Source organism: Canis lupus, chromosome 6 (assembly GCF_048164855.1).
Source record: "Canis lupus baileyi chromosome 6, mCanLup2.hap1, whole genome shotgun sequence".
NCBI lineage: Eukaryota > Metazoa > Chordata > Mammalia > Carnivora > Canidae > Canis > Canis lupus.
The window spans coordinates 39,718,555-39,744,382 of NC_132843.1; the positions used below are offsets into that span (position 1 = coordinate 39,718,555).

General features: G+C 57.9%; 3 protein-coding genes and 1 long non-coding RNA gene across 9 annotated transcripts; 2 read left to right on the forward strand and 2 right to left on the reverse strand.

Moving 5' to 3' along the window:
- The first annotated feature begins 745 nt into the window (after positions 1–745).
- On the forward strand, positions 746–3,491 carry LAMTOR2 (late endosomal/lysosomal adaptor, MAPK and MTOR activator 2). Of its 3 annotated transcripts, XM_072829922.1 has the most exons (5): positions 764–972; positions 1,133–1,295; positions 1,569–1,635; positions 2,994–3,083; positions 3,308–3,491. In XM_072829922.1, the coding sequence occupies exons 1-5, from the start codon at positions 905–907 to the stop codon at positions 3,376–3,378; spliced, it is 459 nt and encodes a 152-aa protein (XP_072686023.1). In that variant the 5' UTR covers positions 764–904; the 3' UTR covers positions 3,379–3,491. The 3 variants fall into 3 exon arrangements, with proteins under 3 accessions (XP_072686025.1, XP_072686024.1, XP_072686023.1); XM_072829924.1 differs by lacking the exon at positions 1,569–1,635 and having other exon boundaries at positions 746–972; XM_072829923.1 differs by lacking the exons at positions 2,994–3,083; positions 3,308–3,491 and adding an exon at positions 1,987–2,121 and having other exon boundaries at positions 759–972.
- Positions 3,492–5,206: 1,715 nt separating this feature from the next.
- Positions 5,207–11,138, forward strand: RAB25 (RAB25, member RAS oncogene family). Of its 4 annotated transcripts, none has more exons than XM_072829928.1 (5): positions 5,207–5,506; positions 8,160–8,355; positions 9,494–9,735; positions 10,301–10,381; positions 10,620–10,771. In XM_072829928.1, exons 1-5 carry the CDS (start codon positions 5,464–5,466, stop codon positions 10,625–10,627), a joined length of 570 nt encoding a protein of 189 aa, XP_072686029.1. In that variant the 5' UTR covers positions 5,207–5,463; the 3' UTR covers positions 10,628–10,771. The 4 variants fall into 4 exon arrangements, with proteins under 4 accessions (XP_072686029.1, XP_072686026.1, XP_072686027.1 ...); XM_072829925.1 differs by lacking the exon at positions 10,620–10,771 and adding an exon at positions 10,778–11,138 and having other exon boundaries at positions 5,209–5,506; XM_072829926.1 differs by lacking the exon at positions 10,620–10,771 and adding an exon at positions 10,778–11,138 and having other exon boundaries at positions 5,210–5,506; positions 9,518–9,735.
- Positions 11,139–14,356: 3,218 nt separating this feature from the next.
- On the reverse strand, positions 14,357–22,024 carry MEX3A (mex-3 RNA binding family member A). The gene is made up of 2 exons (XM_072829930.1): positions 21,115–22,024; positions 14,357–17,592 (listed from the first exon to the last, which is right to left on the reverse strand). The coding sequence occupies exons 1-2, from the start codon at positions 21,566–21,568 to the stop codon at positions 16,487–16,489; spliced, it is 1,560 nt and encodes a 519-aa protein (XP_072686031.1). The 5' UTR covers positions 21,569–22,024; the 3' UTR covers positions 14,357–16,486.
- A 792-nt stretch (positions 22,025–22,816) lies between these two features.
- On the reverse strand, positions 22,817–23,319 carry LOC140635367 (uncharacterized). The gene is made up of 2 exons (XR_012032692.1): positions 23,149–23,319; positions 22,817–23,032 (listed from the first exon to the last, which is right to left on the reverse strand). It is a non-coding gene; the product is annotated as an uncharacterized lncRNA (long non-coding RNA).
- Between the last annotated feature and the right edge of the window lie 2,509 nt (positions 23,320–25,828).

The window sequence follows — 25,828 nt, forward strand, 5'->3', positions numbered from 1 at the left end:
CTGCTCCGGCCTCCGCCCCTCCGCCCTCCCCTGCCCTGCCCTCCCCTCCCCTCCTCTCCCTTCCCCTCCCCTCCCCTCCCCTTCCCGCGGCCGCGCCGCCCTCCGGACCAGTTGCGCTCACAGCGCCCCGGGCGGCCTGGTGGGGGCACTGCAGCCGGGACCTCTCGGGGGCGGGGCCTCTCTGGGCGGGGCGGGCCTCTGGCCTCCAGCGTGGGCGCTCCACCATCCCCGCCCGCCACCTACGCGGGGACTCAGGCTCCGGGACCTGACGCAGTCCCCGTGGCCGCCCCATTCTCGGGGCTCCCGGGCCGGAGTCCTTCATGCCTGGACGTCCCCCCAGAGTCTCACCTCTGGGACCGACCGTCCCCCCAGGGGTCGTGGCCTGCACGGGGTTGGCTAAGGACGGCTCCCAAGGGAGCCAGCGTGGGCTGGGTTCGGCCGGCGTGGACTTTCTGAGCCCCGATCCCGACCCCCAGGGTTGTGCACGGCGTAGGAAACTGCCCCGAAGAGTAATCGAACGTGTGCCTGACCAATACTGGGATTTCTTTTTCAGTTAGTGGTCAGGGATTGTAAAGCGGGCATGCTGACTCTTCTTTCCCCGGGATGGGGGTAGGGGGTGTTAAACGTCCTTCCAGTCCTGCCAGGTCCTTTCGCTCCCGCTCTTCCCGCCCCCCACCACCACCGCGTGGTTCCCCTGGAAAGGCGAACTACACTTCCCGGGGTGCGCCGCGAGGCCGCATGAAACTACAAGTCCCGGCGCCTCCCGCGGCGGAATGGCGTGGCGGCGTTGCGTCGCCGCCCCCGAGCCCGGCCGGGACCTCCGGAGTTCGGGGAGGCTCCCGCGGAGGCCCGCGGGAGGCAGCTCAGGGGCTGGCGTGGAAGCCCAGACCTGGGAGCCGCAGGCATGCTGCGTCCCAAGGCTCTGACCCAGGTGCTGAGCCAGGCCAACACCGGCGGTGTCCAGAGCACGCTGTGAGTGCGACCGGGGAGGACCCCGGGGAGGGAGGGTCTGGGGGGCGCGCTCTGCCCTGACCCCCGCTTTCTCGAGGCGCCCGGCGGGAGGCGGGCTGAGAGCGCAGCCGCCTTTGTCGCCGCCCCCAGCCCATCTGTATCCCTTGCCGCCGCTCGCCAGGCTGCTGAATAATGAGGGGTCCCTGCTGGCCTACTCCGGCTACGGGGACACGGACGCCCGGGTCACCGCGGCCATCGCCAGCAACATCTGGGCCGCCTACGACCGCAACGGGAACCAGGCGTTTAACGAAGACAATCTCAAGTTCATCCTCATGGACTGCATGGTACGGAGCAGGGCCCACCCCCTGTCCCGAGGGGTGCCATGGGGCCACCTGGACCGCATCCTGGGGTTGGAGGGGCGGGGACGGGATCTCCGAGGGTGGCTGAGGGCTGGTCTGCTGCAGCAAGCAGTGGTGAGGAGGGAGCCGGCCACCTAGTACTGACCGGGCTTCTGGTCCGCCGGCCATGGTCGTCGGTGGAAGCCTGGGCAGGCAGGCCACTGCAGCTCTCTGAGCTTCCTTACCGCATCTCACCCCCACACGCGTGTGCGCTCACAGGGTGGGTCTCAACATCAGACGAAAGGATGTGAACTGAACTGCATTGTCACCCCAGAGTCTCCAGACGGTAGGCCGGACCCTAGTTTACAGAAGAAGGCACCGAAGTCCAGAAAGGGGAAGTGGCCATTAGACTGAATTTGCAGAAACAGAAACTGTTTCATTCACCTTTGTATTTGTTCGGCCAACAAATGTTTAGGTCCCTGGGGTGTTCTGGGGACTAGGGACAAAGTAGCAAACAGGACGAACAAAAACTGCAGCCCTAGTTTCTTACAGAAGCTTACAGTTTTACATATGCTGTAAAATATGTATGTAAGTCAAAGCAGTAGGGTGTTAGATACTGAACATGCTACCGGAAACATAAGTGAGGTGGGGTGTGTATCAGGGACAGTGTCACTGAAAAGGCAACACTTCATTAAAGGTCTGAAGGAAGTTGGCAAGCCATGTGGCTGTCGAGGGGAAGAATATTTCGAATGTTTCCCAGAACAGCAAGTGCAAAGGCCCTGTGGTGGAATGACGTCTGCTTGAGGATCGGCAAGGTTGATGTAGCTGGAACAGCATGGGAATATGGGAAGGTGAGGCCAGAGAGGCAGGGAGTACAGTACCTGGTTCCCCGCACACAGCAGAGGCCTAATGAAAGTTTGCTGAAACAAACTGAAAAGGTCCAAGAGCGAACTCTTCCCCAAGGATTTCTACTGTAACTGGGCTGCCAACCTCATCCTCCCCCCACACCTGACCAGAGACGCCATTTCATTTCAGTTGATGACTCGTATTTGGTGCCTAACCTAGAGTTGGTGCTATAGGGCAATAGCTTTCCAAGGCCTTGTCCACATCACAGCCATAAGAAACACCTTTTCAGTCAGAGCCCATGCCCCCCAGCTAAGACAAAAGTTTCACAAAATAGTACTTCCCTTATAACATGTGATACACTCTTTCCCGTCTTTTCAATGCTGATCCATCTCCTTAATTGATTGAACCCAAGAGTCAGATCTACAATTTGAGAAACTTTACCATGGGAAAGAGAACTATCCATTAGGCTATTTGCTCCCACACCCCTTACAGTGTCTTTGGGGTTAACCAATAATAATAACATCACCCATTTGGACAGCCCTTTGCAGTTGTGAAACTCTCTCCTGTGTACTAGCACCCTCATCAACTGGGAAGAGGTAGGGATCACAGAAAGAGAAACCAAGTGTCCGGGGGATTGAGTGTTCCAGGGGAAAGCTGGTTAGTTAGACGCTGTGCTGATGCTGGAGTCTGAGCTCAGGACCCCACGTCCAGGGCTGTGGCCAGAGCCCCTCCTCTGAAGTTCCTGCCATGCCCAGGGCATGGAAGGAAGAAGGTAGTCTCTCTGAAGAGGACCTCTTGGGGAAAGAGGGCTAAGGGTGCCAAGCAGGACATCATATCCCACAATGTCACCCCCACCAGGAGGGCCGCGTTGCCATCACCCGGGTGGCCAACCTTCTGCTGTGTATGTACGCCAAGGAGACAGTGGGCTTCGGAATGCTCAAGGCCAAGGTGCGTAGGTGCCCGATCCTCGACAACCGTGGGCCTAGCCTTTGTGCTGTTGGCTGCCCGCTCCCACCTCACCACAGTCCTGGAGTCCTCTCATGACCGTCACTGGCTGTGGACTGACCCTAGGAGTGGGTGGGAGCGGGGTGCTCAGCCAGAAGTGGGTCTGCATTGGGGGTCCCTCTAGTGGCAGGCCGCGTCCGGTCCTGATTTCTCTTCCCCTCTTGCAGGCCCAGGCCCTGGTGCAATACCTGGAGGAGCCTCTTACCCAAGTAGCAGCATCGTAATGATCCTTGTTTGAAGCTGGGGTCAAAAAGATAAATGAACATTTACAGGGGCAGGGCCCCCTTGGGAACCTTTCTGGGTTGGGGGGGACTTTGTTTTTTCCAAGAATAAACTGTAACTCCTATCTTATGTGGTGACTGCTCTTTTTTAAAAATAGACTTATTTTACTTACTTACTTTTTTTTTTAAGATTTCATTTATTCATGAGAGACACAGGTTGAAGGAGAAGCAGGCTCCTTGTGGGGAGCCCAATGCAAGACTCGATCCCAGGACCCTGAATTCACAACCTGAGCCAAAGGCGGACACTCAAACACTGAGCTGCCCAGGCGTCCCTATTTTACTTACTTCTTCTTCTTTTTTTTTAAAGATTTTATTTATTTATTCATGAAACACACAGATAGAGAGGCAGAGACACAGACAGAGGAGAAGCAGGCCCCACTCAGGAAGCCCGATGTGGAACTCAATCCCGGGTCCCCAGGATCATGCCCTGGGCCAAAGGCAGGCGCCTAACCGCTGAGCCACCCAGGGATCCCCTATTTTACTTACTTCTTAAAAAGAGTTTATATATTGGAGGGAGAGAGAGAGAGCGCGCGAGCAGAGGAAAGGGCAGAGGGAAGAGGGAGAAGCAGACTCCCCCACTGAGCAGGGAACCTGATGCAGGGCACTATCCCAAGACCCAAGTCGTGACCTGAGCTGAAGGCAGACTGAGCCACCCAGGAGCCCCTGATGACTATCTTCTTGAACGGGAGGAGCCCAGGGAGGTGGCAGGGAGCAAGGGTTGCTCAGGAGAGTCCTGAAGGCCCACCTCTTCCCTTGCCCTCTGATGGCCACGTCATTTCAGTGGTAGTGCCTCAGCGCCCTCGGCCTCTCAGCTATAGGAGCATCTGGGCCCTGCCACTGTGAGCAAGTGTTTGCCCACCTGAATGGCACACCTTTGGGAGTGATTGCAGAGGAGCTGGGACCGGTGGGGGACTGGTTGGGGGTTGTATTGGGCAGAGAAAAAGGGCCCTGCAAGTCTAGTGACCTTCAGCCCCAACCTGGGGAGATGCCTTTTCTGCTCTTGTGGGTGAGAGTGTGCACAGCTGTCTAGAGGGGCCACCCCCACTCACATAGACCCTCCAATCTTGAAGCCCTTTGCAGTCAATATGGCTCTATTTGGAGACCTGGATGTTGGGGAGGGAGTATTAGGAGGCGTCCATCTCCAGATCCTGGCCTACACTCAGACTCCTCACCCCAACTGTCCATTTTTGCTCCAGGTTCCCCCTCCCCGGCATCCTTAGAGCAGGTCTGGACAGGGAGCTAGCAGCCCCTAGCCCAGTACCATAGGAAGGGACCCATCCCAGGGGAGAGGTGGGTTTCGAGTTTCTCCTCCACCCAGGGTGAGGAACACTGCCCATCCCAGGCCCTGGGCTGTAGGGAGGGGCAGAACCATGACGTGGTTCCCAGAATTCTGCACTGTAGCAAGGGGATTGGCACCTGTCAGCCTCAGCCCCTCGCCCCAGCAGCCCTTCCCCTGGTGCCCCCAGTCACCCCCCCACCAGAGGCTCTGAAGGAAAAACAGGAGGCCAAGCAGGTTTCTGCTCCCTGACAGGCTGTTTCTCACTGGTGGCTGCTCAGGTAGGTCCCTGGTCCCAGGAGCCCTAGCACCATGCAGTTAGTCCAGAGCTGGCTCTCTGAAGGTCCTCCTGGGCCTGTCCCAGCTCCCCCCACCCCCGCTGTCATCCTTTCTGCCCCCCCTCCCTGTCCCAGCCCGCCAGGCCACCGTGGGAGCACCGGCTGAGAGCAGACACCCAACCTGCCTAACCTGTCTGACGTCATCCTCTCTCCACCCACCTGGGCCCCAGGTCTCTGCTGCCTGCTCTTCCTGTTCTCAGCTTCCGTTCTCTTGGCTTCCTTGCAGCACCCCCACCTGCCAGAGCTGAGCCTCCCAGGCCCTGCCTAGCCTCTAGTCGGCCCTCAAGCCCACAGACAGCCTGCGGAGGTTTCTTTACCCCCAATGAGTGGAGCAGCAGATCCGGGTCTCTGGAGAGCTGAGGGTTGAGGGCATTGAGACGTGTCTCCCCTGCCTCCGAAGCCACTTATACCCTCCATGCAGAGCCAGGATGGGGAACAGAACCGAGGAAGATTATAACTTTGTCTTCAAGGGTGAGTTGGGGTCTGTAAAGAGAGAGACTGACTGAGTCAGAGTGCCCCTCCTCTTTTTACCTGGTACCAGGACCCTCTCAGGGCTCCTCATTCCTTTGGAGTAGAAAGGAAGCTGCAGGGAGTGGGGGAGGGTCTGGTTACTGGGGCAAAAGTCCTGGAGCTGCTGCTTCGAATGCTTTGCTTCTGCAGATAATGCTGTTGATCAGTCCTGGGTGGGGCCAAGTTAGGCTCCTCTGCTCCATTCGCAAAGGAAGCCATGTCCCTAGGAACTGTTAACCACTGCAGCACAAGAGATTGAGGTCAGACTTCAGAGAGGACTTCCCTCCTGAGAAGAGGGGGCATAGCCTTGAAAGGAAGAAAGTCTTGTTTCTCAGTGGACATGCAGGAAAGAAGAGAAAGGAGAGCTCTGTCCCTTTTGCAGTGAGGACAGGGAAGATAGCTTAGATGGAGCACAGGATCTAATAGAACTTGGAGGACTCCGAAGATTAGGGCCTTGTCTGCTGTCCCTTGGCAGCCTCTTTGGGCCCAGATATAGGGCGCAGGGTCAACTTGACTGACACTGGAAGTATGCATGCATCTCTCCTGCTCCTTTCCCTCGGCCCTGCGTTGGACCCCAGTAGACCCCAGCCCCCAAGCACTCCCACCTCCACAGCTCCTTCTGGGTGGGGTGGACTGGCAGAGCTGTGAGTCCCCGTCCAGCCACCCCACCCCGCTGCCTCTCCTGGCCTAAGCCCCACCCTCACTGGGGCTAGAACTCAAGCCACTCCGGTTGGGGCACCTGTGCTCAGCCCTCCCTCCCAGGAAGGGGAAACTGGGGCTGTGCTGCTACTGGTGACTGCCCTTTCCTGAGTCATTAGTCACCAGAACAACCCCAAAGTGTATCTCTCGCTTTGCAAGCATTGTGGTCAGGAGCCAGACTCCCCGCTCCCATCCCAGCTCTGTCCACTATTAGTCGTGCAGGTTGGGGTCTCCAGAAGCAGACACTAAGTTTGGAACATAAGGAGTCTCATCTGGCTCAGCACCAGTGAAAGGAAGGGAGAGGAAATGGGGAGAAACCAAACTGCTGCACAGGGTCACAGAGCCTCAGCCAAGGGCAGTGCTGGAAGCAGGCCACCCTGAGAGGGACGGTCTCTGCCGAGGCAGCTCTGTGCACCAGGGCAGGGGCAGAGGGAGCTGGCGGCTAGAGTCTGGCTGCTGGTGGTGCTCTCGTGGCCACAGGCTCCACCTTCCTCAGCACAGATAGGGGCAGCACACTCTGTCTGAGGCCGGCTGCTACTCCCCCAAGTGCCTGCTTTTCCTCAGCTGTAAAAATGGGATGACCGTGACCATGGTACGTGCCTCGTGGTGCTGTGCTGGGGGTTAAATGAGTCAGTTCGTGTAAGGCTTTCAGGATGGTGCCTGCACATAGTAGGTACTCAATCAACACCTACTGTCTCCCTTTTACTGACAGCAAGTGGCTGACAAATGGTCACTAAAAGTCAGTACTCAAACCCAAGTCTTAGCATATTTTGGGCCTGATGGCAGGGCTAGAAGCCCACCCACTGGCAGAGGTGAGGTGGGATGAAGTTCCCAGCGCGGGGAGGCAGGATGCACACCCACACCCACCTGCTCTCCATTCATTCCTGCCCTGCACAAGTTCCAGGGGGCTTTATAGATTTTACAAACAAGGAAACTGGAACCTTGAAAAGCTGAGCCACATGTTCAAGGTCACCAGCTAGTGAGAGACTGAGTGGGGACCAGAGCCTAGAACATGTGGCTCCCAGGGCACCAGCCTACTTTTCCAGAACCACCCTGGGAGTTGTCCTGTCATCCTGGACGTTCACTCAGCGTCATACAGCTTATTGGTTGTACTTGCATCAGCCCCCATTGCCCTGCTGCAGCCCCCAGCTCACCCGTGGTGAGGACAGCTGGGCCCTGGACGTTGCCCACCAGCCCAGAAGCTCTTTGAGTGCTCCTCTGGTGGATCCGGGTCCCTGGAAACCTGACAATGAAAGCACCAGCCTGCCCAGAGCAATCTTGATGGTGACAGTCTTCTACACTCACTACAGCCGGGGCAGTATCTCATTTACTTCTCAACAATCCGTGAAATAGTGTTGTTACTGCCATTTTTCATACGAAAAAGAATGTCAGGATAGGCCTGTCCGACACCCATCCCGTGTTCTTAACTGTGTGCCTCCTTGGGGACAACTGTATCCTAACTTCTTGCACACCCCCAGTGCTTCCCTCCCTCCCACGATGTGTCACCTGCCAAACGTGCTTCCCCCCCACGTTTGTGTTGGCACAGTGGCTTCCAGCACACGTGCCGAACCTTGAGGTCCTCCCAGCTCGCCACAAGCAGGCACAACAATGTCACACTGCCTAGTTGGGAAACGTGTGCCCTCCCCAGACCTCCTACATCCCTGTCCACTTCCATGCGCCCTGCCAACTTCATAGCCCCTGAATACTGGCACCCCACCACCGGAAATGCAGACTGACTGTAGCCACATCCCCACAGACCAGACCAAGAACCCTTCTAGGCCTGCAGCCCAAACTCTTGGCCCTTCACCTGGGAGGTCTGGAAATTTCTGGCTGGCTCCCCCCTCAGTTTCCTGGGCTCAGCTCCCTTTCCTGATGGGCAGACTCCGAGCTCAGCCCTGTGTCTCCACTCTTGCAGTGGTGCTGATCGGCGAGTCAGGCGTGGGGAAGACCAACCTGCTGTCCCGGTTCACACGCAACGAGTTCAGCCACGACAGCCGTACCACCATTGGGGTCGAGTTCTCTACCCGCACGGTCATGCTGGGCACGGCCGCCATTAAGGCTCAGATCTGGGACACAGCTGGCCTGGAGCGGTACCGAGCCATCACCTCCGCGTGAGCCTGGAGCCAGGGGGCGCTGGGGGGGATTAGGGGGTGTCCCTGGAGGAGAGGCCATGGGGCCATGGTCTCCCTGAGGGGATCCCAGGGCTCCATGGCCCCTGTGAGCCCCAGGTGCTGTAAACCACACAGGCTGAGGCAAGACCCAGTGATACCAACTGCTAGGGTGGAAAGCAGCAGCTGCTGGACCACTTCTTGAGCCTCTGCTACATGTCCTAGGAGGCACGAGGCACCTTCTAAGTGCCACGGGACCAAGATGCTGTAATTAATCCCTGCTTAATACAAAAACCTGGGGCTCAAGCAGTTGAAGTCAGGGAGGATTGTGGATAGGGTAGGTTGTGGGACCAAGAGGGCCCTCACTTCTGCTTTGTGCTCAGCATCCTTTGCCATTTCCCCATGAACCTGGTGGGGGCTGGACCCCTCAGCAGCATCTTACAAACACTCAGAGGGGACAGAGGACTTTCTGCCTCCTGATGGCCATGCAGAACAATTCCCAGGGAGCGTCAGGCCATGTGTGAGGATGGTGGTCTGTGTGTGTGATTGGGGACAGCACCTGCTGAGGAACAGCAAGCAGGAGCCCAAGGCTTCAGTCAAACACACACTCATGGCTCCCAGACTGGTCACCAAGCGCTTCTGAGCCTCAGCTGACATGTTGCTAAAATGGGAAGAATGAGTTATCACAATGTGAAGGAGCCCCAAGTACCTCCGGGAGTGAGACTGGATGCTTGCAAGGACGTCTCAGATGGTCAGCTCAGGGACTGCCACATGGGGTGGACATTCAGCTAGTTCTAGGGAGATGGCCACAGGACAGAAGAGGGTACCATGGCACAGGAACCATGTGAGGATGAGCCCACCGAAGGTGTGCCCCTAGGGGGCTGTGTTAATTGGGGCTCAGGTGCGCATGGGTGGACAGGGAGGGCTAACCTCAGAGCAAAGCACCTAAGGGAGCCATGGCTAGAAAGGCAGGAGGGAGCCAGAGAAGGAGGGGGATGCTCTGAGTCTCCAGTACCAGTAGCCCTAGAGGGCTCAGCATCGGGCTCAGAGCCCTGAGTTGCCCTGACCCGATCTGGGTCCCTGGACCCCAGCGTTCATATCTCTCCATCCCTGGTGCTCATCTGTGATGTTTTGGCTCAAGGGCTCTTCTCTCACCTTGCCTCAGTCGCCCGCTCCACCCCAACCCCAGGTACTACCGTGGTGCGGTGGGTGCCCTGCTGGTTTTTGACCTAACGAAGCACCAGACCTACGCCGTGGTGGAGCGCTGGCTGAAGGAGCTATACGACCATGCTGAGGCCACTATCGTTGTCATGCTCGTGGGCAACAAGAGTGACCTCCACCAGGCCCGGGAGGTGCCCACTGAAGAGGCCCGGATGTTTGCAGGTGAGAGCTCCCCCCCAGTCCTCCCCAACCTTCCCCCCGCATCTGAACTGTGTAACTTCCCCCACCCCAGCCCCTGCTCCCACCCTAGGACCCCAGCCTGGACATCCTCCGTGGGACCCCCTACCGCCTTCACCTTCTCCTTAGAGCTCCCGGCCTTTCCTTTCGGTCACCCTGTGTCCCTCGTTATGTCCTGCCACTTGCCCTAAGATCGTCTCTATGGGCAATTATTTGTGGTTGACTAAGAGATCCGCAGTGTGGCAGGTGCGCTCCCCACAACTGTCTCCAGTCATGCTTTCCCTAGGAGGCCTCTGGGGTCAGAGCAGCAAGATGCAGTGGCTAAGCATGCAGGCCCTGGTGTCCAGTGGTGCAGCCTCACATCTCCTGGCCAGCCCCAAGTCCTTTGTTCAATCTCTGTGCTTCAGCTTCCTCTCGTGTATAAAAGCCTTCTTGGTCAAAGCTGCCTCACAGGTGGTTTCAAACATGAAGTGAACCACACACACCAAGGCGTGAACACATAGTAAACATTAGGTAAATGTTATTATTATTGTGTTTCCTTTCCTGCCAGAAAACAATGGGCTGCTATTCCTGGAGACCTCGGCCCTGGATTCCACCAATGTAGAGCTGGCCTTCGAGACAGTCCTCAAAGGTTAGAACCCCTGCCTCCCATTTGGCACCTCCATTCCATCCCCGAGGCCTCTGTGGGCAGTGATAGGAATGCAGACACCCAGCCCTTGTGCACCCTAGATGATTCTTCAGCCCATCCATGGGCCCCCAGTCCCTCGTCAAAGCCTCTGTAGGGCACCCCTCCCCAAGCGTGAGGCCTGAGGAAGGAACAAGAAGGCCATCCCTCCCAGGGAGCTGAGTGTTAACCCTTCTCCACCCAGGTAAATAGAAGGGATGTAGGTGCCCAAACTCTGCTTCCTTCCAGCAAAAGCTCCTTCAAGTGTGGTCACACCCTGTGCTTAGCGAGGCAGTGTCCTGTGTGTATGGGGAGCGTGGGCTCTCAGGCTTCTGACCCTGCCACTGCCCTCCACCCCCTCAGAGATCTTCACCAAAGTGTCGAAGCAGAGGCAGAACAGCACCCGGACCAATGCCATTGCTCTGGGCAGTGCCCAGGCTGGGCAGGAACCAGGCGCTGGTCAGAAGAGGGCCTGTTGCATCAGCCTCTGACCCCGGCAAGCACCAACCCTGCCCCCACTGGCTTCCGGTGCCCCATCACCACCCCAGCCCCAGGACCCTTTCCTGCTCTGTGGTTCCAGATGTCAGAGACACTGGCTCCCTGCTCACTGCCCCACAGAGCTCTATCTTCATGTTCCCTGCAAACCCCCTCATTTCTATTACCTGCTCCCCCCGCCCCGCCCGCCCCAGATTTGGCCTTCAAATAAAGCTGTGTTTTGTACCAACGTCTGGCCATCCTGCTGGTTCTCCTACATGCCTCCCTTCACCTCTGGCCCCTCCGAGTTCCTATTCCCCACCACCTCCATCCTCCCCCCAACACCCACCACCTCCCAGGGCCAGCTGCCTCTGGAGCCCTGTGGTCTGGGGACGGTGCCAAGGGGGGGGGTGCGTGCCCACCCTTCCCTCTGCCAGCCCCCAGGGCAGGTGGGGGAGGGAAAACATGGGAGGGGGGATCTGCAAGGAGAGACAAAGGAAATCACCGGGCAGGCACCATCTGGTGCCCAGGGCCCTGGTGCCAAGAACTGAGGTCACTCCAATGCCAGCGGTGAGGGAAGGAGGCTGGGGAAGGTGTTGGAGATGGGGGGTCAGGGCCAGCCCTGTGCGCATGTACCCAGGAGGTAGAAGGTCCAAGCCTCCTAGCCAGGGTGCTGCCTGAGCCCTGAGGAAGGAGGCATGGAATGTAGGGAGGGACTGTCCAGTGGAACGAATGGGCGGGGGGGGGAGCAGCACTCTGCTGTGGAGCCCGCTGTCCAGGCAGGGTCCCCCTTGGCCCGCCTGGCCTTCCCCACTGCTGCAGGACATCCTGCAACCTCCTGCCCCCAACAAGAGAAGGTAGTACCTGGGGAGAAAAGGGAGGGAATTGGACAGCTGGAGACTCAGGAAGGAAGGGAGCTGTGGAGAACAGGTGTGAGCACAGGGTCCTGCCTGGGGTGGGGGGCCCATGTCACCCTGGAGAAACCCCCCACCCAGCTGCAATTCCCCAGGGGCCCCCTCTCTGCCCCACCTGCCAGGGCTCAGACCAGCGTGTGCACAGAGAGGCTAGAGCCTTAATTAATAATACTTTTAATAAAATTAAGTTCTTAATAGCACATTTAATACATTAACCCTCCCCCTTCTTGGTTTCTTTGCATTTTGTGCAACATCACTTTGACTCGATTATTCATGGGTCCGTTTTGTTTCCCGCCTTTATTTTGCTTTTGAAAACTTTTTCCTTGATGGATTTGTGTGTATCTTCACTAGATGCCTCAAATTAAGTCTGACCACAATCCTACTCTACTTTCTACAGTGGAGAGACCATCCCCCTGCCCCAGGGCCGTCTCCCTCCCACCCTACCCCACCCGCACCCTCCAGCAGGAAGGGGAAGTCCCCCCCCCCAGACTCTACCATCCCAAACTAGCGGGGTTTCTAGGACAAAAAGAGCAGGGGGGGGGGGATCTCCCTAGGTGGGGTGAGAAGAGTAAATCAGGAAGAGGGAGATGTGTTTGGGGCTTAGGGCCTTGGAGGGGCACAGGACGGAGTCTCAGGTGTGGTGGAACAGGCCTGCTCCACATCCCATCCCGCATCCTGCATCCTGCATCCCGCATCCCGCATCCCCACCAGGGAGCACCCGCCCTGAGCCAGGGCCAGTTGAAGGCAAGTGCTAAAAAACATTAGTTGATTCCTCACATGCAAAAGCCAAGCTCCCTAGTTTTCTGAGGGAAGGGTGACAAGTGCCCTCAGGCCAGGGCACATGGGTGGCCCCGACCCAGACAGTTACAGGTTGAAATGGACTGAAACACAGGGTTAGGGGCAGGGTCCCCCAAAGTCCCTGCTGCCCTGCCCCTGCCTTCATATCGCTGGGGGCCCTGTTCTCCCAGGCCTCCAAGGATAGCATCTCCGCGGTACCTGGTGGGTGGGAAGTCCTTCTTGGAGTCTAACTTCTATGAAACAATAAAGCAACCCGGAGAGCACAGTCATGCTTTAAAGAGCCATTATCTTTGTTACCTCACCACTGCTGCAGAGGCCAAAAGGCCCAAATGGGTGGGAACAAGGACAGGGGACTGATCCCCTCAGTCCTCTTGAAGCTCTGAGGAAGTGGGAAGTATGTGCGTGTCTGTTTCTACAATGACCCACCAGGCTCTTGAATCAATCCGTGCTGGGGTGGATTAAGGTCACACTTCAAGGAGAACTTCCCTGGGGCCTGGGAGAAGTAGGCCCCGGAGGGTCTGAACTGAGCAGCCTCCACCGTCCCAGAGAGCCCCAAGAGGACACAGCATTTTGGAGTAAAGACTGCTCTGCAGAAACCAGGGCTGGACAGGGTGGTGGCCCCCAGGCACAGGGGTGCAGGCAACCACACTCACTCTCTCTGCTGGCCCCATCCAGCTCCTGTGCGGCTGAAATGATCAGTGTCCATCTTTCAAAGACCCTGGGGACCGAGCCCCTCATCTATTTGTCCTACAATTCAAAAATCCAAGGATTCTCAGAATCGACCCCAGCAGACTGGAAGGTCCGACCCGAACTAGCATCCTGCTCCCACCCTGGTACCTGGAGACGTGGGGGGGGGGGGGATTCCTCACATGCAGGGTGGACTTGACCGCTTCCCTCATCTACTTTCCTTTTCGTTACAACTTTTATACATTCTACTGGACCCAGGGGCCCTCGATGCTACTAAACTTTAAGCTATCTGAATATCGTCTACTAAGTAACTAGTAATTCTTTCTTTTTCTCTAGGATTATATGAAATAAATTTGAATTATTATTATTATTAATAATTATTATTTTGTAGTATTTTTTTCTTTTAAACCCCTCGGTCTTTCTTTTTCTTCTCTTTCTCTCTCTCATTTTTGGTTAAACAAAACAAAACAAAACAAAACTATTTCTCGCACCTCTCTGAGGGTTCCCACAGGCCTCTAGGCCTCAGTTCTGGACTTCCCCTCCTCACTTGCCCCTGGGACAGGGCAGGGGAAGGGGGGGCAGCCCAGGATCCTCAGTCCAAGCGTCTTCCTTTCTCCTTAATCCCTTTCTTTGTTTGGCTCTGCCGGCTCCCCCGAGGGGGAGGGGAGCGGGGAGGGGGCCCATGGAGTGAAATCCAATCTACTAGCGGGGCCCCAGAGGGACCAGGTTCCCCCAGCCCCCCTGTCTCCACCACACATCCCAGGATGCTCCCCACGAAAAGCAAAGGACATTCCTCCCCAAAAAAAAGTGGGGGAAAAAAGGAACGTAAACCCGAACATATATTAAAAACACTTTTTTTTTTTAAGATTTAACTCTGAATACAAATGTATTTTTTTCTTCTTCTCTCCCTACATATATTCTAAACCTTCTAAAGTTTTTTTATTTTTTTTAAGGATCACTTTATCATAAAATAAAATATCCTTTTCATATAATAAATTACCTAATAAAAAGTCTTTTTTTTTTCATATTAGCCCAGGTTCTTTGCTACATTTATACGGTAATAAACGCCTTTATTAAAATAGAATATTAAATTATAAAGAACTGCTTTTTTTTTTTTTTTTTTTGCTATTTTTGTTTTGTCTCCTCTGTGTTGGTCGCCTATCTCGCTCCCTCTCACGCTCTTTCTCTCCTCTGTTTTGTCTTTCACTATGTGTGTTTTGCGTTGGTTTCTAGGTTTGGCTCGATTCGATTCGTAAGGGTGGGACTGAATTTTCTGAGCCCCCTAGCGTAACAGTCTTCTGCCTTTGTGGGTAAGAAGTGGAGAGGGGGAGGGGGATCGACAGACAGACATCCCTTCTTCCCACCCCCCTCCCCACCCCCCTCAGCGACCGGAGGGCGCCCATTTGGTTTGGTTTCTATTGTACAGACATCTCAGGATGGCTCACATTGGCGGGAAGGAGGGAAGTTGTCACAGGCCACTTTCCTGACTGTGACCTCCTTCCTCTCCCCTCCCTGGCTGGTGGTGTGGAGGGGTAGGCCGAGGAGAGGTGGGTGAATTCACAACAGGAGGAAGGAGAGGAGGAAATCCCCCTCCGAACCTCCATCCCTGCACCCCCTCTCCATCAGATAGAATGGGACTTCCAAGCAAGAGTGCTCACAGATCAGCTAGAAAAGTCCACTCCACTATATACAAGAATCTCCTGGGACCCCCAGGGACTCCCATCCCCCACCTGCTCCCGGCCCGCCCGCGGAACCAGGAGGGTGGGAGGCTGGTGGCAGCCCCAGTGAGCCTTAGGGAAGCAGTGGAGGGGTGGTGCTAGGCCTGTTAGCAGTACAGGACCATACTGCACCCCAATCCCGCCTGTTCTGTGGCCCAGCGCCCTCTGAAGACCCAGCCTCTCTCCTCAGCCACAATGGGGGGGACAGAGACTTCATGATTTGCTCGCTAATAGGGGTTCAGGTCAGGTCCGGAGAGGGGGGCGGCTGGGTGTGGGAGCTGCATGGGAGGGGCAGACCCTAGGTCCACCAGCCTCTCTACCTGCCTCAGGCTCCTCCCTGCCCCCTGCACAGCACACACTAGCCTGACTCTCCGATTCCACCGCCAGAAGTTCCAGCCCAAGAACTGTTCCCTAAATACAGTGCCCAAGGATGGGAGAGGCAGATGTTTGACCCTTAATGTACCCCCCGCATTTGTCCCCTCCTCAAGCTTTCACTGAGATTGGGGATACATTCCATCAAGAAATTCAGGGTGTTTCTTTGGAGGAGTGGGGAGGGCCTCCAGATGCTAGAAGAGGAATTAAGGAGGGGTCCATCCAAATGCTCTTCTCCCCTAGGTCTTCCCAGGTGGGTGGTGAACCCAAAGCTGCACTAGAAGGGGCAGGGGGAGGGGGAGAGGGAGGAAAGAGACTGAGGAGGGCAGGGCTGGGAGCCACAGCCATCAGGGGGAAGCAAAGAGCACAGCTGACGGAAAGAGAAGAAGGAAGAGGAGAGCCCAACAGGAGGAAAGATGGTGAGGAGCGGGGGCAGGGGTGGGCGGGGCAGAGAGGGGCTCACTCTCCGGATCCCTGCACCCAGCTCTGTGGGGAGATGAACACTGAGTCCCTTGTGGATTGACATGCCGCCCCACCCCAGAGAATCTGTGCAGACTTCTGGAAGGGCCCCAACACCCTTATGCCACTGGAAATCCAGGAGCAGATTCCCAAACTGGATTTCTCAGTGGAGGGTCTAAAGGGTCATGTGAAGAGGTCAAAGGCCAGGGCCAGCAAGGGCTGGAGGGTTGGACAGAGCACCTCTAGATATGGATGGTGATTCCCCCTCTGCAGAGGAAGGGGTAGTGTGACAGAGATGGGGTTAGACAGAGGGGGTCAGGACGCCTTAACGGCCACCTCTGGCAAAACAAAAGTTTCTCGTAGCTGCTTCCAGATTGAAGGGTGTGTTGAGGTATCAGAGTTGTAACTCTAGTAAAACTTCCTGCCTGGCTCCCTTCCCTCCTTTCCAGGATGGGGCAACTAGAGGCTCTCCAGGCGGCCCACCCCCACCCCCCAGCCACCGTCGCCTCCCCTCCACCTCCCCATGGAGCGAGTATCTCTAAGCACCTTGCCCCTTCGATCACTGATTTCCAAACCCCACCCCCACCCCGTGGAAAACAGATCCAGGGCAGGCCCCTGGGGAGGGACCCCGGAGGCCAGGGGCAGGGGACTTAGGAGAATATTCTGATGGCTTGCGTGGCTGTGATGTGGCAGACGGGACACTCCGGGTCCGTCCTCTCGCAGATGCGTACTGCACACTCCATGCAGAACAGGTTGTGTCCGCAGGGCACCAGCGCCGCAGTCACCTCGCTCTCGAAGCACACCATGCAGTCCCGCCCGCCGCCAGGGCTCCGCAGGCCGCCCCCCAGTTTGGAGAAGCCCTGTAGCGGCTCTCCGGGCGGGCGTCTGGGCAGGGCGGCCAGTTCCGGCCCTGCAGAGGCGGCGGGAGAGCGGTGCGCCCCCGGCGGCGCGGCGCGGGCCTTGGCGGAGGACGACGAAGACGAGGAGGCAGAGGAGAAGAGCACCGAGGTGGGCGTGGCGTTCTCCTGGCCCGCCCAGAGCGGGGGGCTGGTCTCCGCCACGCTGTAGTACACGTCTTGCTTGCCCACACCGTAGCCCGGGAACAGGTAGCCGCTGTAGCCAAAGTCGCTGCCCTGCTCTCCCAGACGCGGGGCCTCGAAGCCCGAGTCCACGGCGCACTCGCCGATGCATCCCAGACTGTTCTGGCGGAAGGTGGAGAGCGGCTTGCAGCCTGGCGGGTGCACGCGCCAGGCCTCGGAGTAGCGGCTGTCCAGGCCGGCTTCGGGGCTCCCCGCCAGGAAGTCGTTCTCGTTGTTGTACTCGAGGATCTTGCCCGTGCGCACTGCAATGTGCGTCTCGATCTCCTCGCGCGCGCGCTCCACGTTCCCCGGGGCCCCCGTGATCTCAAACACCGGGTCGCGGTCGCGGCTTGGCGTGATGATGTACGTGTTGGTCTGCTGCTGGATGCGCTTGATGGTCGCGCCCTTGGGGCCCACCACCAGCCCCACCACGCGGTAGGGCACCCGAACGCGAATGGTCACCTGGCCAGGCAGGGCAGGCGCCACGCCGAAGGCAGCGCCTGACTTGTTGCGGGAGGCGCGGATCATGGAGAAGTGCTCTGCTGCCGAGATGATTTCCCGTCGGGCTGTGGCCACGTCCTCCCGCCTCCCAGTCACCATGAACACGGGCTCCTCGCCTCGCACCGGGGTCTTGATGTACGTGTTGGTCTTGGCCCGCAGAGCCTTAATCTTGCAGCCTGGGATGGGGGAGGGAGAGAGAAGGGAGCTCACAGGCCAGAAAGGTCTGCGCTGGGGCCATTCCGCCCCTGCTCCCCACTCAAGGAGCGGCCGGCTCCTGGATGGTGGCTCCACGATAGTCACTTGCATATCTCAGATCTCCCCAACGTCAGCCACAGATTTCCACAGATTTCAGCCTTTCCCCGGTTCCGTTCAGGGCCCTCCTAAACCAATCATTCCTTGAAGCCAGAAAATTATCACTGACCCTCCCAGACAAGCCGCTTACCTCAAACCTATGACCTTCTCCCAGCCTTGTGCTGTTACCTCAATTTCTGTACTGGGTCCTGGCGGCTCGCAAACTTCCAGATCACTTCATCATACACCCCTCCTTCCACCAACGTCTGTCACTGACCTTGATCTTAACATAGAACCCCAAAGTACTGGACCCCACAACCTAACCCTGACTTGACCTGCATTCATGCAGAGTGTCCTCCAGTCTACTCAGGGACCCCTGACACCCATTTGCTGTATGATCTATGACCCACCCCCCATGGCTTCCACCCATTAGTGTCTCTCAGAAGTCCCCAAATTCATAGCAAGTTTGCAGAAACTGGCAGAATGTGGGAGACCCGGAAAGGTCTGAGAATTAGAGTCTCGAGAGGGAAGAAGTATGAAGATGCAAATACTGATGTGTGAGGTATAGCACCTGACCCCCATGGACACTCCCACCACCCTGGCTCCAGAGGGGGGTGCAGCTGAGCTGGGCTGGGGGCTGACGAGGGGAGGGACCCACGCTGGTGCTCTGAAGCAGGAGTGGGTTACAGCTGGGACACTGCAGGGAGAGGCAGGAAGGGAAAGAGGAAAGCCGAGACAAAGAGAGACAAAGACGGAGAAGGGAGGAGAGGAGTCAGGGAGGCTGGCACTGCTACAGCATCTCTCAAGGCTGCAGACCTCCGACGGCTGGGCCTCCCTCCGTTCCCTCTCCCTGCTACCAGCTTCCCACACAGCCGGGCTCAGGAGCTTTCTCGAAGCACACATGCCACACATCACATGTGTGAGTTTGCACATACATGGACCTAAGAGCCATGATGCACTGGGTGCCATTATCTCAACAATATTTGTGGTGCAACCCCAGGGTGCACGCGCATGCACACACACACATGGATAGCCCGTGTTCTAACCCATCACACACTACTCTCCCACCTCCATCATCCACGGCCCTCAGCAGGCACATTCCTCTGCACGCCCACAACTTTTGCCCCCCTGCACATGTAGACACATTCACACCCTTCTCCAGGTACGTACTCACTGTACCCTTTCTCATCCCACCACCCCAGGCCCTCTCCCGCCTCCAAACCAAGGCCAGCAGTCAGAGCTTTCTGACTCTGCCCCAGCCCTCCAGCCACAGGCCTGAGGGAAGTTCTCACTGGCTTCCTCTCCTTGCTTCACTCCATATGGCTTCTTCTCCAATCCCACCAGATTGGCAGGTGAGAGGATGGAGTGGGTTGGAAGCAGTGCTCCTCACCTTCAAGAGACCTCAGGAAGGAGAATTTGCTCCTCCCTTTTTGTCTTCAGACCTCTTGGCAGTTGAGAAGTTCTACCTGTTGTCAAGCCCACATCCTTGCTGCTTTAATGTCAGTCAATGTTTGTCCTATGTGTGAGGCACAGAGGAATGAGCAGCAGTGATTCCCTCTCCTACAACTTCTGCTCATATAGCCTGGTCAGCACCTGGGGACTGGCTCTAAGTTCTGGATCCCATAAACTTAAGAGAGAGCTGGGCATCTGTGGGGGTGGGGGTTGGGGTGAGGCAGACAGGCCAGGCAGGAGAAGAAGAAAAGCTAGGGTCCCAGAGGTACGGAACGGGTGGGCCTCATCCTGGGGTATGGAACTCTGGAGAAGCATCTCTGGGAGGGAGGACCACGGGCTTCACCTTTGTAGAGGTCAGAAAGAGGCATGTTGGCACTGCAGCGGGGGAGGGAGGTTAGATGAGAGGGCGGACTTCCCTGTACTTAAGGACCCGGGGGAGGCTTCTCTTCTCCAAATAGGAGAAATGCCCCACTTGTATGAGAGACAGGCCCACCTGCTGAGAGGCAGAAGAATGACTCCATGAAATCCTGGGGCCTCCCAAGTCCCACCCCCACACCCCTGAAAAGATATCGGTGTCCCCACCCAATTCCAGGGCTCTGGGTCCCTAGTTTCTGGCAACAAGAGGAAATCCAACTTTTTGAACCAGAAATCTCAAGAGATGGAGCGCCCCAGGGGGATGAGGGCTGTGCAGGGGAGTGGCATCTTCCCCTCCTCCATTCTGGATCTCCCCGCAAAATGCCCCCAACCCCCAAGCACTTCGGGTAGATGATGTGGGGTGTGCTGTAGGGGCCCCCCCTGGCTTGCCTCCCCTCTTTCCCCCGGCCAGCAGCAGGCCTCCTCCCTCACTCCCAGCCGGAATGCAGCTTCTCTATTGTTCCCCACTGTGGGACAGCTCCTCCCCTGCTCCTCCCCCACCCCATACCTCCCCAGCCCAGCCCCCTTGCAATTTCCAAATCCCTCCCCCCCACTCCCCTTTGGGAAGCTGGGAGAGGGAAGGGTCCCCAAGATCCCGTCTGCTCAATCTGGACCCTCACCAACATACCCACCCCCATCCGCCCAGGGATGCTGGAGCAGAGGAGGGTGTGGTATCAGACACACTACATTGGATTAATTCTACACCCCCCACCCCAACAACACACCCAAACACACGCCCTCTAAGCAAACCTCCACGTGAAGGCTCCTCACCCCCCCAGCACGGCCCCTCCTGCCCTGTCCTACTCTCACACTACCAGAGACCCCTCTCCAGGCCTCTGGCCCCTGGCCGTGGCCAGCCCAGAACAAAAGCCTGAGAGGGAGGAGAACAGGTCCATGCCAGGACGTGGCACTTCGTTGGAGGCACCCCTTCCAAAACCCCACCACCGTTCAACTTTGGTGTGTGGGTGACCACAGGACTCCCTCCTCCCAGCAGCCCCCCTCCCCACCTCTCCCCTGGGCTGGGACCCTCCCATGAGCCACACCCCCTTCCATTCCTGCACTCAGCCCAACAAAGAGACAGATACTCAGTCTAGCTTCCGGAGCCAGGTCTCCCCCAAAGTCTGTAACTCCAGCTGTAGGGGGTCCCAGGGGTGCCCCCTCCCCAACCCACTAACAGATCCCGGAGCAGGGGCTTCTGAGTAACTCTGCACATTCTACCAGCTTTTCTGGCTAGGAGTGGACATCCCCTCCGGACAGCCTCCCAGGATTGGGAGAAGGATCCCCTCCCTTTCCCTCTCTCTAGGAGGGGATATTTCTTTGTCTAAAAGCAGAGCCCTAGGGAAGGAAGGATCTGAAGAACAGTCCCGGCTGGGGGTAGCAGGGAACTTTGTGGCACTTGGAAATCGGGGTAGGGGGCGGGTCCCCCTTTGTAGGGAAGGGACAGAGCCAGAGGCGGGCAAGGAGAGAGGAAATGAACTTTCCGTGCTGGGATGGGGTGCCCCCCACTCCAGTCCCTCTCCGCGGTCCCGGCGCCCGCTTACCTTGCCTGCCCACGATCTCGGCCACGTGCTCGGAGGTGGGCACGGGGACACACTCGGTGGTGTTGCTGCTGCCCTTCAGGCGCAGCTCGGCCTCTTTGTAGAGAGCGCAGAGCTTGGCGTCGCTGGCCCCTTTGGGGGCGGTGGGGGGCTGGGGCGTCTGCGCCGCGGGGGCCGCCGGCGGGGCGGCCGGGGGCGCCGCGGGCGGCGGCGGCGGGGCCGGTTGCGGGGGGGCGGCTGGCTGCGCGGGGGCGCCGCCCCCCCCACCTCCCCCGTCCTCGCCCGCCGTGGGGGCGGGGGGCTCCCCCAAACCCAGGAGGCAGAGTTGATCGAGAGCCAGCTGAAGGGCGCGCTCGTCTTCCAGCAGCCCTCGGTCCTTAGCGCTTCCCCCGAAACATCCTAGTTCTCCAAAGCCCCCATTTCTTTCCATTATTCCAGATACCACTAGACTAGGCATGGCGAAACAAAAGCTGGGGGAGAGAGGGAGAGAGGTGGTGGAAGGGAAAAGAGGAGAGGAGGGGAGGGGAGAGGAGGGGGGCGTGTGGGGAGGGGGGAACAAAGAACTGGGGAGGGGGGAAGAAAGCGAGATAGAAAGATAGACCCTCCCCCTAAGCCCCCCTCCCCAAACACCCTGTAACCCGACTCCCCTCGCCCCAGCCCCCGGGGTGGGGGTGGGGGGAAAGAGAAGCAAAACCGAGGAAGCAGCTCTCCTCTCCGCTCCGGGGGTGACGGGGGGCGGGGGGCTGCGGGATCTCTGCCCCCACCCCTCCCGCCTAGGACCCGGGCGGTCCTAGACCCCGCCGTCCAGACGCCCCCCTCAGGCTCCCGCACCGAGCCCTGGTCCGGGAGCGGCGCCCAGTGGCCCCCAGTCGAGCCCAGCCCCTTCCAGCGCTCAAACTCTTTTGTTTTAAATGAACTGGATGGAGCAGCATGGAACTGCGGGCGGGGGGGGGGGGGCGCGGGGGCGCCTGGGGCATGCCGGGAGTTGTAGTTTCCCGCCCTCGGGGGTGCGGGCTCGGGCTCCGCGCCCGGCGGAGGATGGGGACGTGCCTTGGGTCTCTAGCCCTGCTCCGAGGCCGAGCTGGGGGCGGGGTGGAAGGCGAGGTCCCTAATTTCTCCGAGGGGCGGGCGCGGGGGACGGAAACGGAGCGGGTTGGAAAAGGCTAACCGAGCGCCCCCTCCCCAGACGGGCTCCCCCCACCACCGCGCCCGCTTTCGCCCCCACCCCCCTCCCTGTCCTGGCCTGCCCGGGGTCCCCCCTTTCTTATGGTAATGAGGGGGCGAGGGGGCGGGAGCCGCCCGGCTGGGTGGCCGCGGCCCCCTCCCCGCCTCGCCCCCTCCCAGCGCGCTGCCTCCCCGCCCCTCCCTCCCCGGAGTCGTCCCGGCTGCGGGCCGCGGGGACGCCCTCTCCACAGAGCAGACAAAGCCCGCAGCGCGATGCGGGCGCCGCCGGGCAGTGCGCGCGGTGGAGGCCAGGATGGGCTGCGGGGCTGGAGGGCGGGACCCGCCGGCCAAAGACGGGGTCCGCTCCCTCCCCCGAGCGGCCAGCCGCCCCCATACTCTCCCGCCCCCCAGTCTCGGAGATCTGAGCTGCACCGACTGGGAGGTGAGTTAGTTCTCGTCCTTCCGAGCGGCCAGGGGAGCCGGCGGGCCGCGGAGGATGGGCGGGTGGAGGGCCGGGCGGGGAGGCAGTGGGAGTCTTAAAGCAAGATGTGACTTCACAGTTTCGGGGGAGAGCCCAGATCTCGGGGAGCGACAGGAGGAGGGAGGAGGGCCCGGGTCGACTGGGGACCAAACTTCCTTCAGGCCCTGGCCGTCCACACACGCCTTGGGGGTAATTTGTTCTCTGGCCTTCACCATCATTGCACTTGGCTTCACCCGCCTCTCCCCGCAAAGCCCGTTAATTCAGCTCCTTTGGACTCTGGACATTTGGTGAAAGTAAAAATAAGTTTTTAAGGCATGAATTGGACAGTTGGGTACTTCTAGAGGGACTTCAGGGAAGTCGAAGCATCTTGCAATCTTTTCTCCTCCCCTTACCCCGTATCTCCAGCATTTCTTTTGTCACCCTTTTTATCTCTGGGCCTTTCCCAAGAGGAGAGAGGGTGGCACTGCAGCTTGAGGCCTTGAGGGTGGGCTTTAAGAACTTCCCAAAATAATTTTATAAGAATGGGTGGGTGAGCCACAGTAGTAAGGTGTCCTTTTCTGGAGTGCCTTGGAAACCAAAAATCTGAACTGGTTTGTGAGGTAAAGTGCCTGGAGGCAGGAAACATGAGATGACCTCACAGAGCTGGCACTGTGAGGCTGTGGGGGCTGAGCTTTGAAGCCCAGTTCCCTAAGTCACTTCTTGGAAAGAGTGGATGTGGACACCCATGGGAGAGTGGGGGCCAGAGTGGAGGATCTCACAAGGGCTTGGCACACTGCAGGACTTTTGCTCCCACTCAGCAGGACATCTAGAGGGAAGGGAGCCATGGCAAGGAACCCCCGGAGGACCCCAGAGCGGGGCAGGGGTGCCCCCCCCCATTGGAGATTTAACACAACATTAACAACAAGCTTTATGGCTTGAGTGGGAGAGGAAGCGGAGAGATGGGCTCTTGTGCCCTCTCCTGCTGCCCCAGAGACATGGATTGGTGGACCTGTGCCCCTGGGAATTACGGAGCTCTCCCCAGCTGGGCGCGGGCTCCTGCTCTGTGGACCAGATGACTGTTTTTCACCTTGATAGAAATAGCAAACAGTTGCATAGGACTTATTGTGTGCCAGGCATTTTTGTCACCAGCTCGTCTGAGCCTTCCCATCCCCATTGAAATGAGATTCCCCCTTGATACCCACCCCTGAATTTGTCCTGTTTCCCACTTTCCTCTCCAGTAAGCTAATTAAAGCAGGAGGTTAATGACCGAAGAAGCCTTGGGGATTTGGCCAGGGTGGAAAACAAAGGACCCAAACAAGTGTGTGTGTGTTGGGGAGAGGACAACTGCTAAATGGGAAGGGGTAGACTACGGAGTGGGCTAGGGAAGGCGGAGGTCCTGCTGGACCCACCTCACAGAACCAACAAAGACATCAGCCCCTGGGGTGTGTTTCTGCACCATGTGTCCATCCTTAGGGTCCTGCTGAGGCTCCAGACAAATACCCAAGGTGGGAGAGGCAAATGTGAAGGTGTGCCCCTGGAGGCATGGTGTGTGTGTGTGTGTGTGTGTGTGTGTGTGTGTGTGTGAGAGTGGACTTGGGTCCATGGCGTGGGTGAACATGCACACTGTATGGGGTATGTCCATCAACAGTGGGGACTCCCTGGCTGCCCAGCTGGCTGAGGAGCCCAAGGGTGGGCACCCAGAGGAGCCCAGTTCTATGGGGCTGGCTTTTGATGAGTCCTTCCTGGGCTCCCCCCAGAGGCCGATGGCCTCCTTTGTTCAAGGGACTCCCCTCCGCTGACACTTGTGTTGGCCAAGCTAGGTTTCCGCTCAAGGGCCCTCCTCTTCCTCCTTCCATCTGCCTGCCCAATCCAGAATTAAGGCTGAGGGCCTTAGCTAAACACTTTTGCTTGGAAGGAGACAGCGGTGCCCACCCCCCAGCCCCTCACTGTCTGCCTTATGACCAGAGAGTTACATAGGTGGCATATTCCTCCACTCAGGGACTCAGAGGACAGGACTATCTCTCCTCTTTGTCATTGCCCACCATCTGGCCCCCCACTGCCCGGCACACAGTCCTGCCCAGAGCAGAAGCTCAGTAAGGGTGTGTTGACCTCACTGCATATTCTAAGCTTCATAGTGTCTGAGAGAGAAGCAGGCCTCTGGAGGCAAACATGCTGCTTGCCAGTTCTACCCTTTGGATGATCATTTCCTGCTGAGCCTCGATTTCCTCATCTCTGAAATGGAAAAATGAGCCCCTAGCACAGCGCCTGAGTACTCCTAGGTGTTCCATCAGTGTTGGTGTTCTGGCCCTGGCTCCTGGCTGGTTTCTTGTTGAAGGACTTGAGCTGGATTGTGATCCTCAATAATTTTCATTCATTCATTCTCTCGGCTGACTACTTCCTTTTGAGCTCTTAGGGTGTGCCACGTAGTGAAGGAGACTATGACCCACCCCGAGGCTCTGGAAGCCAGTTCTAGATCTAGCCTTGCAGGGAAAAGATTATCCCAAACCACCAGCAGATAATTCCAAAAATAATTCCTGTCGAGTACTGGAATGCAGGCAAAGTCTATGTCTCTGGCGCACGGGTGCACATGCGGGCCAGGCTCCTAGCCTCAGGCCCGAGGAACAAAGGACTCTGTGGAGCTGTTGCGTTGGCTGTATGTGCAGTGTGCATCTATTTGCAGGTGTATCTGTGTGTGCGTGTGTGCGTGTCTGTGTCTCCACACAGGCCTGACTGCAGAACACAGGCAGGGAAGGCAGCCCAGGGTTCACGTGGAGGCTGCAGGACAGGAACTGGGTGGCTGCTCCAGACTGCGCCTGTCTGTGTGTGCAGCTGTGTCCCTTTTCTGAGCAAACCTGAGCACTCTTTATCACCATCTATGCAAGTACCAAGGGATGGGGCCCACACCTAGCACTTGACCCTCCCATGCTCTATTCAGAGCCCCCAGGAGCTGCCCCACAGAGCTGACTGGCCCCCTAACAGAGGTCATAGCCTTCTTCCTCTCCTCTCCTCTCCTCTCCATCTGTGTGGGCCAGCAGGGTCTCTTCTCCCATGTGTTATGGGGGCTCCCTTTTCTCTCCTGAATACAGTGCCCTA

Bases quoted from the DNA above. Each gene is read 5' to 3' on its own strand.
- LAMTOR2 (XM_072829922.1), top strand. From the start codon at position 905: ATGCTGCGTCCCAAGGCTCTGACCCAGGTGCTGAGCCAGGCCAACACC. The intron at 973-1,132 runs GTGAGTGCGACC...GCCGCTCGCCAG, and splicing joins GGCGGTGTCCAGAGCACGCT to GCTGCTGAATAATGAGGGGT. The intron at 1,636-2,993 runs GTAGGCCGGACC...CACCCCCACCAG, and splicing joins CACCCCAGAGTCTCCAGACG to GAGGGCCGCGTTGCCATCAC.
- RAB25 (XM_072829925.1), top strand. From the start codon at position 5,464: ATGGGGAACAGAACCGAGGAAGATTATAACTTTGTCTTCAAGG. The intron at 8,356-9,493 runs GTGAGCCTGGAG...TTTTGGCTCAAG, and splicing joins TACCGAGCCATCACCTCCGC to GGCTCTTCTCTCACCTTGCC. The intron at 10,382-10,777 runs GTTAGAACCCCT...CCACCCCCTCAG, and splicing joins CTTCGAGACAGTCCTCAAAG to AGATCTTCACCAAAGTGTCG.
- MEX3A (XM_072829930.1), bottom strand. From the start codon at position 21,568: ATGCCTAGTCTAGTGGTATCTGGAATAATGGAAAGAAATGGGGGCTTT. The intron at 17,593-21,114 runs GTAAGCGGGCGC...CCCCCATCCCAG, and splicing joins CGAGATCGTGGGCAGGCAAG to GCTGCAAGATTAAGGCTCTG.